The following is a 12631-nucleotide window of genomic DNA, read 5'->3' on the forward strand; positions in this document are numbered from 1 at the left end:
ATAATAAATAATATATAATATATCAAAAATAAAAAAAATCTATCTATATATAATAATAGAGATAAAAATGTCATGTGTCAGCGCTATAATTATTCTTGAATTTTCAGATTTTAAAAAGCAATATATATAGTTAAAAAATGATTAACAAAAAAGTAATACAATAAAAAAATTATATATAATAAGAGAGGCAAACGTGTCATGTGTCAGTGTCATAATTATTTTTGAATTTTTAATTTTTTAAAAGCAATTAAATATATATAAATAAAAACCGACTAACAAAAAAGTAATACAATAAAAAATGCCAATTGAAAAAAAAATGTACAACTTTAAAATTGAATCAAAATCAGAATACTTATCTCTATCTATCTTTGTGGGATAGAAATTTGATTTCCGATAAACTATAGAACAACAGCAAAAACAAAATTCTCACTAAAATTTTTTGGCTTAGCTAAAAATAAAGAATAAATTTTCTTCTAAAATAAAAAATATTGAAGTAAGGAAAAGAACAAGCAAATACTAATTAAGATAATTTAAAAGAGCTTATTTTGATAGATTTTAAAATATTGTCTAAATTATAGTATGCTTATTTTTTAAATTATTTTATATTTTCAAATTGTTTGTATCCAATTAAGATATTTGGAGTACATCGAAAAGTTATTTGATGAGTTTATTTATAAATTTTTTTCTTCAATTATTATTTTTTATTATTAGGTATATTTTATTTCAAAATAAGATAATAATTAGGTATTTATTGATTTTAATATAATTTAAAACGTTCAAATAAATAAAATCACAATTATAATTATAATTTAATGTCCGCACATCTACTATACTAGTATATGAATAAAGCTAATACTATGACTATAACTCCAACCTAGAAATTTAAAACTATCGAGAAGCCGATAAAATATTTATTGTTTTGTTTGTATGGTTTAAAGGCTATCTATCCACACAGCCAAATACCCAAAGTCAATAAGTAATTAGGAATATAAATAATTTAGGCATTAGTAAAAGTTTAGAAATAGTTTGGTATTGTGCCTGCCTGAGTAATACTACTAGCAATTTTCCAAGCAACGGTTCAGTTCCAGACACGATGAAGGGAAAACACAGATAGGAATCCGTAAAACTATTGAATTCTATCGAACCTGTAAACTTTGCTCCGCCCGATTAGCAAAGGAGCGGGAAAATGGGAATTTGGAGCTTGATGAATTTCGGCAAAGAAACTGTGAAGAAGATATGTGAAATTTCCTACGGTTACAGCACGGCGGCCGTCCGAAAGATTAACGACGTCGTTAGAGTTAAAGGTCTCAAAAAACTTGGTGAGTACATGGCGGATGATGAAGGACGTGCTAAGATGGTTTATTTCAGTGCAAAATTCGTCAAAAAGGCTACTCTTTATGCCTTGGAGGAAGCAGCCAATATCTTAATTCCTGGTTAGCTCCCGTCTCATTTTCAGACGCGGTCAAACATTTTTTTTCCTTCCTATTTTGAGAGAAGTAGATCGAAAATGATAAGGTTCAGATTTAAATTCTTTACATAGTTAGTGTATAGAAGTTAAAACAATGAATCATTACAAAGAGAAAATAGCATAAAATCCTTTTATTTATATTCAAAATTTCAACTACACACTTCAATTATATGGGTGTGCTATCACCCCCTTTAACTACCACACGAGTGTTCTATCACTCCCTGAACTATTTAAAATTATAATTAATTTCACCTTAAATACGAGTAAACATGAATATCAAAATTAAATATTACTAAAACTTTATTTTAATAATCTCTCTTCTCTTTTTTTTTTCTTTTCTTTTTTTTACCTCTCTTTAATTAAATATGAATCTATCCTCCCGCCCTCCCAAACCCACCCCACTATTCATCTTTTTCTTCTTGACATTCCTCTCCAAAATTTCTTCATCAATTCTAACCCTTAAACTACTTAGTTATCATTTTTCAATTAATGTTCTAAAATAAAATACAAATCAAGATCCAAGAGTAATATAATTAGATGAGCAAGTATCATTAATTTTACTAATTGGGTTCACTAATAATTTCTAAATTCTAAAGCTCAACTTGTGATTATGCACTAGAAAATATGTCTCACTCTTAAATTTCTTAATAATAAATTGGTATCTTTAAAATGGAACATAAAGAAATCATCTTTTCAGTTTATGGGTTGGATTTGGAGATGATGATACCTTTTCATAATTGAGGTTTTGTAATGGATATAAAATAAAAAAAAAGAGAAAAAAGTAGTAAAAATAATTATAAATTTATTGTATTTATTATGTGGCATTGATACGGTGTGACATGGTGTTGACGTGGCCTGTGTGTATATTACACCCCAAGATACTTAACTGGTTATGACATTTCAGGAGGTATAAAATAGATAAAAAAAATATTCAGGAGGGTGATAGGACACCCGTGTAGTTAAAGTGTGTTGTTGGGATTTTGGGTATAGATTGAGGGAGGGAGGGTTTAGGATATTTTCTCCATTAAAATTATTCAAACATAAATGTAATATAATGTTAGGTGAAAATGGAGCAGAGATTTGAGTACTGTAAGCTGTATTTTCATGTGTATACAAATGGAAGACATTTACCAAAATTTTATCTGAAACAGTTCGTGAAATCGAAATTGAATCTCGAGATAATACCACTGATAGTGTCACGACAGAGATGCTGAAGTTGAATTCTGAAAACAGAGTTGAGGTTAATTCATTTGCATATCAAACACCTGAAGATGTCCTGAGATTCTTCATGATGATGAAATTTATGAAAACGCGTTATCTCGACTCTTTGTTGGTTTCTGATCATAGAAGACGGAAGGTATAAATGAAGCAAACCTCTATTAGGAATTCATTTTGTTTTCGTTGATCGTTCGGGACGTGATTAATTTGAATTTGCACAGAAAAATCTCATTTTAATTAGAAGAAAATATTTTTTATCAAATGAGACTTTATTTTTAAATTTGAGCCCTATAAACCTCCGTTTAATGATGAAAACTATTTACATTGCATCACAATATTTGGCGATGGAATTATAGGGTGAAGGCATTATTTATGTCAAATCCATGTGACACATTTTTTTAAAATATGGGTAACGCTTATATACTCAATCTTGTCATAGTGTTTTTACGCACCACTTTTGTGCTTGGCCAGCCTTTTGAAATATGTGTATGTCGTTTATCATGTGTCATTAATATTTCAAAATAAAAGAAAATACTAAAAATTATAAAAGCCCTTGTATGTCTTCTGTATGTTGTTAAACTCGTGTCTAACCTAATTTTAAGAATTTTATTTTGTCTAAATTTTTATCCAAATAAAAAGTCCAATGCATCTTAAATATTAAGTTGGGATGATTAGACATGCTTAGACCATCTCCAATTCAACATTAAATTTTACATCAAATTCTATATTTGATGTAAAATTTGATGTGTTGGTGTACCAAATTTACACTAAATTTGGTGTGTGAATAGTGTTACACTGAATTCTATATTTGATGTAAAATTTGGTGTACCAAATTTGGTGTGTGAATAGTGTTGCACCAAAATTTTATTTTATTGTACAATACTTTTAATTAAACATTTCATTATTTTTATGTAAATAATATTGATTTTAGATTAAAAAGTTAATTTTTTTATTAATTATTTTTCTATACATGACTTTTTAAAAATTAAATTTATGTTAATTCTACTATAAATTTTAATTTGATATAATTAAAATTAGCCTTCACAAAAATTAAATATGCAAAAATATAAATTGGTGGACAAATAATACAATGTACTTTAGAATTATCGAAACAATAAACATTCAACAAACTAGTAATTGACATACATCAAAATTGAAATATAAAATACATAATAATTTTAAAGAATACAACAAAACATAATAATTTACAAAAATTACAACAACAACTTAATTATTTCTAGATCCACCAATATTATTAAAATATGGATTGTATGGAGCCAAAAATTGTTATATCTATCGTTGCGGCTGCTGAAATTGTTGATTTCTTTTTTCCATTATTCGAATTTGTTCTTGCCGAACAAATTCACAAACATTTGGGTCAGCAATATCATTCAAATTCATAAATATAATTTTATTTTCTTCTTTATATTCTTTTAATTTTAAAGCTCTATCTTTCAACTCCCTGTCTAACTTCTTCTCTGAATTTGCATTTACCAACATCTCAACAAGCCGATCATTTTGTAATCCGATACTTTTTGAAGCAAATAAAAAACCATCATCAACTTTTTTCTTCATTTTGACTTTTTTCACCCCACTAAGTCGTTGTGATAATGTAGAATTACCTGTAATATCCTCATTTAAATGTAATGAAAAAGTTGATAAATTAAGAGATAATATTATAGGTGAATCAGGAGCAGGAGTCTCAGACTCCGATGATATAAAAAAAGAGCCTTGATTTCGAACTTTTTTATCTTTAAATTTTTCAAAATCCTTCATCATTTCCCATACATGATCAAATTTAAAGCCTTTCTTATAATTTGGATCTTGTCGGAATAAACTTTTTGCTTGCTGAATCTGCATAAAAAAAATGAAGGCAAGTTATAAATAAATAAATAAATATTTACAAATAAAGAACAATTAATTATAAAATAAATACTCACATTTTCCACTTGTGTAATACAACCATTTAATTTTCTAATGGCTCTCTCAATGAGTTGAATTCGACAATGGACAGATCTTTTATTGCGATATTCCCACGAATCCTCCTTTGCATTATTATAACTTTCTTCCACCCTCCCCCAAAAATGATCTCCCTTTTGTTGTACATTTTGACAAATTTCTATATAAATTTGACATAATTGTATGTCCTCATTAATAGAATATCCAGCCGTTCTGATAGTCATTATTTTTGTATTATGGATTAGAAAGGGTGATAAAAGCAAGAAAACGTGAATTATATGGTTAAAGGTTGAATAAATGAATAAGTTGGCAGTTATCCATATGTATATATAGAGATGAATAATATGATAAAATATATTATTAAATAAAAGATAATAGGATATATTTGGTACACCAAATTTGGTGTAACACTATTCATCACACCAATTTTATTTTTTTAATATAATTTTATTATACAATATTTTTAATTAAACATTATATAAATCGTATGTTTTAATTAAAGGTTTCATTATTTTTATATAATATTTTAAAAATATTAATTTTAGATTAAAAACTTTTTTTTTATAAAACTAAGGGCATCTCCAACCAAACACCAAATTTGATGTCAGCACTATTTTTAGTGTAAATCAACTCCAACTCACTGCACCAAATTTTTACACAAAAAAATCTTTTTTTTATCTCTCTTCATTATTATATTATTATTTCTTATTTTATTTATATTTTCTTATTTCATAAATAGAAATTCTATATAAAACATTCAATATATATAATTTTCATATTATTTTTTTTATAGTAGTTTAATATAAAATTATTTTAATAATATTGGTGGATCTCGAAATAATCTATCAAATTATTAAGCTGTTGTAATTTTTGTAAATTATTATGTTTTGTTGTACTCTTTAGAATTATTATGTATTTTATATTTCAATTTTGATATATGTCAATTACTAGTTTGTTGAATGCTTATTATTTTCGATAATTCTAAAGTACATTGTATTATTTGTCCATCAATTTATATTTTTGCATATTTAATTTTTGTGAAGGTTAATTGTAGTTATATCCAATTACAATTTATAGTAGAATTAACATAATTTTTTTTATACATGACTTTTTAAAAATTAAATTTAACTTTTTAATCTAAAATTAATATTATAAAAATATTACATAAAAATAATGAAATATTTAATTAAAACATACAATTTATATAATGTTTGATTAAAAATATTGTATAATAAAATAATATTAAAATATTCAAAAAAATAAAATTGGTGTGATGATTAGTGTTACACAAAATTTGGTGTATTTACCCACCAAATTTGGTGCACCAAAACACCAAATTTGATGTTGAATTGGAGATGATCTTAAGGCAAAGTATTATTTCAGTTTTATGGGGGTGATCCCATTAGGATAAAACTCCTCCCTCCATATTTGTTTTTCTCCTAATTAGGAGGTGATCTACATGATATGCTTATAGCCTGATAATCACTGTACTCTAATTAAGAAGTTTTTTTTAAAAAAAAGATTTTGCACAGAATTGAGAGATTACTCCCAAACTTAGTCTTTTCAGTTCCCATATTATGAATATTTGTGTGGGAAGTTAAGTTTAAATCTCGTAATATTTGGATATTTTCATATCTCTGTCTCAATTTTCTCTTCAAGTTTATCGGGTTAAATTGACGTCGTTTAGCTTTCTTAATTAACAATCAAGTTGCATATTGCCCATTTGAGTTGGCTTATTTTTATGTTTTCAAATCAAAATGGCTTCTAAGCAATTTTGAATTGTTTGGATAAAATAAAAAATGGTTTTAAGTACCTGTTTTAAAGTTAAAATAACAAAAATAAGTCAAAAGTCAGAAGTTAGAATTTCTAACTTATGACTTATACGTCATATATAAGCCAAAAGTCAATCCTAACAAGCTTTTGATGCCAATCGTTTATTAAATAAGTTTGCATGTTTAACCATTTTCCACCTCGACTAGTATTAACTATTTAAATTTTAAATTTACGACTAGTTTGTCCACTTGTTTGTTTTTTTAAAAAGGGAAAACAGATGTTTAATCACCTCTAATTTAATAAAATCAGCTTTATTTGTCTTACCACATAAATTTTTACATAATAACTGAATACGACAAGGACCCAGACCTTAAAAGTTACTTAACATCTTTCTTTTGAAGTTACTTAAATTTTTATTCGATCTATTGTGATGTGGACTAATAATTGAAGTTATTATGTATATTTAGTTTAATATGGTGCCCAACACACCTTAATTCGTTAGATGACGACTTTCCTCGTTTAACATCCTAAAAAACTTACGAAAAAAATGGGGTGCGATAGAAATTGTCATATTATATTATTCTACCAGACAATCAATTTTATTATCATGCAGATCATGAATTACAGTGTTCATTGCTTCGTTGTTACTACGAACAAGTCACATGAGTAATTTCTTTACGACATTGAGGTCACGAATAAAGTGATTGTCAAGAATGTAATTTCGTGAGCTCAAAGCCTTAACACATCCAAGAGACAAGGGTATGATATATCTCGATAAGTTAAATGATGCAAAAAAAATTTGAATGTGATTTGGTCACAATGCAAACGACACTACCAATATCAACCAGGGGCGGACCTACATGCAGCCTAGGGGGTTCATCCGAACCCCCTTCGTCGAAAAATTACACCGTATGTATAGAATCAATTTGTTGGTTTATGAGTATATATTTAATAATGAACCCCTTAAACACAAGCCAAAGACTTGGTCCAGCGGTAAAGGGGTTCACGAAATTGCAAATTCTGGAGCTAAGTCTGCGGGTTCGAGCCCGGGTAGCAACATTTTGTTTTTCATATTTTAGTTTCAGCCAATTTTAATTTTTATTTGCTTAATAAATGAAACGTCCAACCCCAATATTGTAATATTAAACTATATTATATGTGTTTAATTATTTTACATTAATATTTTAGAGCACAACATAAAATGAATTACACTTTACAATAAAAAAATTTCTATTTTTATAAAATTAAGTAAAAGTTATAACTTTTTTTGAGTTTTCATATTTAAAATTTAAAAAAAAATTCTCTCATACTCATTTTAAGTCAAACATTTAATTTTTATTTGATTAAGGAATAATATGATTATAAGTAAGATTAAATAAATAGGATTGAATTTTGGAAGTATTCTCTTATCCTTCTACTACAGATTAGTGACCACAACTTAAGAAAAAATATGCCTTTAACGTACAAATCAAGAATTAAGAAAATCCTCATTATTAAACTTTCATTTAATTATTTCTCTTATTTTAATATATTTTTTTGGATAGTATAATCTTTTGTGTTCCTTATTTAGTTTCAAAAATTGAATAATGTATTTATACAACAATGACGGCGACAAAACCCATAATTAAAATTTTAAAAATACATTTTCTCATATTGATTTTAATATTATGTCAAACGCGTACTTTCTCTATTTTATTGTTAGTGTTGAGCTAAAGTTGAATTTTATCTAGTTGCTTATATTTGATCCGATCCGTTCATATATGACCCGATCCGATCTGCTTATTTGTGGATACTATTAGCGTGTTTACTTTTTTTTTGAACCCCCTCGATGAAAATCCTAGTTCCGCCACTGATATCAACATTTGAAAAACTAAATATATAAGATTGAAACGCCCTCATATATAAGATTAAATGATGTTCTCATCGGAGGGAATATAATCTGTTTTGTACTCTTTTTTTTAATTGAAGTTTTGTTCCATTGAATTTTTATGACAAGGTTTACAATAAAGCAATTACTAATGCGGATTGCTCCTTTTTTTCACTAAAATTTTTTTTATTGAATTTTTTCTAATAAGATTTTAATGAGATACCTGAAACATTAAATGAGAAGCATTGTAAATATATTATATCAATGTGGATATATATAATTACCACCATTATGTATGGTAATATTCACACCTCCATAATACTAATTAATATTTCTTAAAAAGATTTGAAAATACACAAATAATTTGAGACGGAGAGAGAGTATTGTGGCCGTATAGTAACCTAGATTCCGATCTTCTTTTACTCTTTCTAGTCTTCCGGGGATCCAAAAAAATGGAAATTTGTGGCTTCATTAGTTCCGGCAAAGAAACGGTGAAGAAGATCTGTAAATCTTCCTACGGTACCAGCACGGCCGCCGTCAGAATGATCGACGGCGTCGTTAGAGTTAACGGTATACAGAAGCTCAGTCAGTACATTGCCGATGGTGATGATCGTGCCAATATCGTTTATTTCACTGTAAAATTCGTCAAAAATGCTTCCTTTTATGCCTTTAAAGAAGCAGGCAACTTCTTCATTCCTGGTTTGCTCCATTTCTCTCTCTCTCAATTTATGTTGCATGAATTTCATTTCAAACAATTTAAAAATCTCATGTCCGAATTCATAGTCAATATAATAAATTTCACTCTCGATATTTGAAAGGTGTTGCATAAATTAAAACTATGGAGTAATCTCTTACACCTTGTTTGGATGGTATTGTTACTTAAATTTTGTTATATCATGTGTTACTTAATTCTTACCTAAACTCGCACTTTGTTGGTGAGGGTTAGATTCCCACCTTGTAATCCCCTCCCCATTTCACCTTCTCTTACCTCCCATTAAAAAAAAAAAAAAATCATCCTTATATAATGATGAAAAGTCTCACTTTGTGAATGATAGATTTGGTGTGATCACATCATTATCTTAATATTTTCTTTTTATTTTATCTTTACTTATCATCTAATAATCTTATTATAATACAATACCATACATTATGATGCAACACACAACAACCATCCATACAGCGTGTTAATGCATGTACAATCTCCCATTGGAGCAGAGGAAAGGGATAACAAGGTGGGTTAATCAAAACCTCGCCAACAAGGTACAGTTCAAATAACGAATTGACTGAACAGATAAGATTCTCCAATCCATGTATAATTCATTAGTGAAACTAGATGAATTTTTTTCTTGTTTTTTTTTTCTTCCATGCTTTTTAAACATCTAGAAGTTATATTGTCTACTTCTCTGTCAGCCTCACTTTACCTCCAAAGAAAAAAAGATCAGTCTAAAGTCACAGTATTACAATTAAATAGAACATATTTGAAAATTTTATAATCATAAGAATTCATAATGAGCTAGAATGTAGTATGTGTAAACATGATATAGCAGGTATTCAGTGGAATAATTCAGACGGCGAACAAATAGTATCAATAGTGTTTATTTGTGGATTCAATTCATTAGTACTTCACAAAAGAGATAATTTCATGCACTTGAAAATACAGTAGCAAACTCTAGAGCTCATGAATTGGAACAAATGAACAAATGTGTTGTCCATGGAACGAATTGGTGCAAATAAATCAGGGTGAAATCTTGGAGCAACGTAATAAAATGTTGCATTACAGTACTGTAAGTTGTTCTTTTTAATGCAGGTGGAAAGGCAGTCTCCGAAATTTACTCTAATACTGTTCGTGAAATCTAAAGAGAAACGAGACAAGTCGTGTGACAAGGAAAGCATTGGAAATTTGAGTAAGATAATTCATGGTACAGGTCCTCTAAGAATGCTTGTTGATGGGGCAGAGAAGATGGAAAGCAGAAGGAACCTTAAGTTGGGTTCTGAAAACAGAGTTCAAGTTGATTCATTTGCATATCGAACACCTGAAGACGTCCTGAGATTCTTCATGATGATGGAATTTATGGGCACTCGTTATCTAGGCAATTTGTTGGTTCCTCATCATCGTCAACAGTAGAAAGCCTAGTTGATTCTAGTATGTATTAGGGCATCGAGCCATCGATTTCTTATATGTTAGTATTACTGGATTGCTAGTTAAATCTTAGTTATTGTTTTGTTTCCTTTATGAGTTTTGAATATGCTTATAATTAGTTTTAAGTTACCCCTTTATTTTTGGTTCTTTTGAAATTTGTTTACTTCGTAGAGTTGAACTGTATGACTCATGTCATGAGTTTCAATATCTTGTAGTTACATTTAAGTTACCTATCAATGTAACTTATAGCTCATATATTCAAGTGGCGAAAGGAATTACTAAGGCTCGCATTTAGAGGTGGGTGTTTGGTATCTAAACCTGCCCTGCCCCACACGTATAAAATTGCCCCGCCTCATTGCTTTTTTTTTTTTTTTTACTTTTAACATATTAATAAAAAAATAGTTATTTTTTTTTCATATTTTACCCTCAGCATTAGTTATTTATTCCTCAAATCACTTTTCAAAATTTAATACTAAATATCAATTAATAGAGATAATATAGAAAATAGTCATTTTTTAAAGGCAGAATACAGTAAAACCTCACTAAATTAATATAGGTGGGATCATGAAATATTATTATTTTGTAGAGGTATTATTTAATCATAATTTATTAATTTAAAGAGTGTTTTGAGATTCAAAAGGGTTAATTTTGATATACAAAAAACGGAGACGAAATTGGAATTCATAAGAAAAAAAATGTTAATGACCCCACTTGTGAAAACATTATTTATGAACTTGAGGTTATGATTAATGATCTCGATCACCATAATGCAATGGACGTCAATAACTTATTGGATTATCCGGATAAAAATGATACATGTTTAGAGGTTAGGAGTTTAGAAGAAATTATGGATACCATCGGAAAAAAATAATGTTGATGATGAAGTTGAAGATGATACAATAACTTTGGAACCAGTTACGAGTAAGGAAACACTTATCACATCTATAACTCTTCACAATTTTATGATGCAATTCAAACGGACAACACCAAAATTTTTGGACGCAATGAGAAAAGTTAGAAATGAGCATCAACTAAATTTAAACTTTAACAAAATACAATAAAATCATATTTCACTAAATTGTCTCAGATATATTTATACTTTTATATTTTAATAAATTTATAATATTAATGGGACCATATATTTATAAAAGAGATTTTCTAAAATATATTATTTTATTATCTTATCAAAATGTGTGATTTTTTCCAATGGCTCAATTAGGATCTAGAAGAAAATATTATCTTTGAGAGATTATTAATTAACCGATTGTTAATTTAGTGAGGTTATGTATCCTTTAACTTAACTTCATTTCACATTTATGTCCTTCAATTTTGATTGTGCATAAGTAGACACTTAAACTTGTATAAAGTTGATCAAGCAAACACATGAATACTATGTGACATAATACTCATAAGACACAAATTTTTATATAGGATGTCAAGTAAAACGTGCGTGTCTATTTATTTAATTTTATACAAGTTTAAAAATTTACTTGTACATAAAAGTGGCAATGGAACCGGAACCGGTACAACTGGACCGGAATCTTTTGGAACCGAACAAGAACCAGCCTTAAATGTGGTGGATCCATCCGGAACCGGAAATTTACCAGTACCAGGCGTACCAGTAATTTTTACAGTTGTCGTCCCGGTCCGGCGGGACATGACCGGATTTCGAGTTTTCATTAAGTTTTTTTAAAAAAAGAAATTAATTAAATTAACTTAATCTTTATGATTGAAAAATTTTCAAAATATATAATTTATTTAATATTTCTTTCAAAAGTATAACTTAATAAGTTAGACTTTTTAAAAAAATATAAATTTCAAATTTTAAGTTTTTAAAGTTTAAAATTGAAACTCTTAAGTTTTAAAAATTCAAATTTAAAATTTACAAACTATTACTGACTTACTTAATTAAGTTTGAAATCAAAATTTTCAACTTTTACAATTTGAAACATTTGAAAATTTAAATACATAAAAAGGCCTGTATTTAATAGAAGACAATAATTAAAAAAATTAAGACGAATAACCTATAATTTTATTCATAAAAAATTAAGTAGTACACTTTGTATTACAATTTGCAAATATTAAAAGAGGACCTAATCTACACTGCCACCTTCTAGGAAGGATTCTGTTTGAATTAGGCCTCGAATTATCATACTAACATTTGTAGCCTTGAAAATAGTTTTGTTTTAAATCTTCTAACCTTTCT

The 12631-nt window shown here is 27.8% G+C and overlaps 2 protein-coding genes and 1 pseudogene across 2 annotated transcripts; 2 read left to right on the top strand and 1 right to left on the bottom strand.

Annotated features, from left to right (window-relative positions):
* The first annotated feature begins 67 nt into the window (after window positions 1-67).
* LOC129871055 (uncharacterized) lies at window positions 68-2831 on the top strand. Its single transcript, XM_055945918.1, has 3 exons — window positions 68-76; window positions 1172-1433; window positions 2563-2831. The coding sequence occupies exons 1-3, from the start codon at window positions 68-70 to the stop codon at window positions 2829-2831; spliced, it is 540 nt and encodes a 179-aa protein (XP_055801893.1).
* Window positions 2832-3934: 1103 nt separating this feature from the next.
* On the bottom strand, window positions 3935-4915 carry LOC129871328 (uncharacterized). The gene is made up of 2 exons (XM_055946226.1): window positions 4627-4915; window positions 3935-4540 (listed from the first exon to the last, which is right to left on the bottom strand). The coding sequence occupies exons 1-2, from the start codon at window positions 4867-4869 to the stop codon at window positions 3980-3982; spliced, it is 804 nt and encodes a 267-aa protein (XP_055802201.1). The 5' UTR covers window positions 4870-4915; the 3' UTR covers window positions 3935-3979.
* Window positions 4916-8524: 3609 nt separating this feature from the next.
* On the top strand, window positions 8525-10552 carry LOC129871279 (uncharacterized; annotated as a pseudogene).
* Window positions 10553-12631: the final 2079 nt, after the last annotated feature.

Source organism: Solanum dulcamara, chromosome 10 (genome assembly GCF_947179165.1).
Source record: "Solanum dulcamara chromosome 10, daSolDulc1.2, whole genome shotgun sequence".
Taxonomy (NCBI): Eukaryota; Viridiplantae; Streptophyta; class Magnoliopsida; order Solanales; family Solanaceae; genus Solanum; species Solanum dulcamara.

Coding starts and splice junctions, on each gene's coding strand:
- LOC129871055 (XM_055945918.1), top strand. Junction 1,434..2,562: donor AGCCAATATCTTAATTCCTG/GTTAGCTCCCGT, acceptor GAGTACTGTAAG/CTGTATTTTCATGTGTATAC.
- LOC129871328 (XM_055946226.1), bottom strand. CDS start 4,869: ATGACTATCAGAACGGCTGGATATTCTATTAATGAGGACATACAATTA. Junction 4,541..4,626: donor GTATTACACAAGTGGAAAAT/GTGAGTATTTAT, acceptor TTTTTTATGCAG/ATTCAGCAAGCAAAAAGTTT.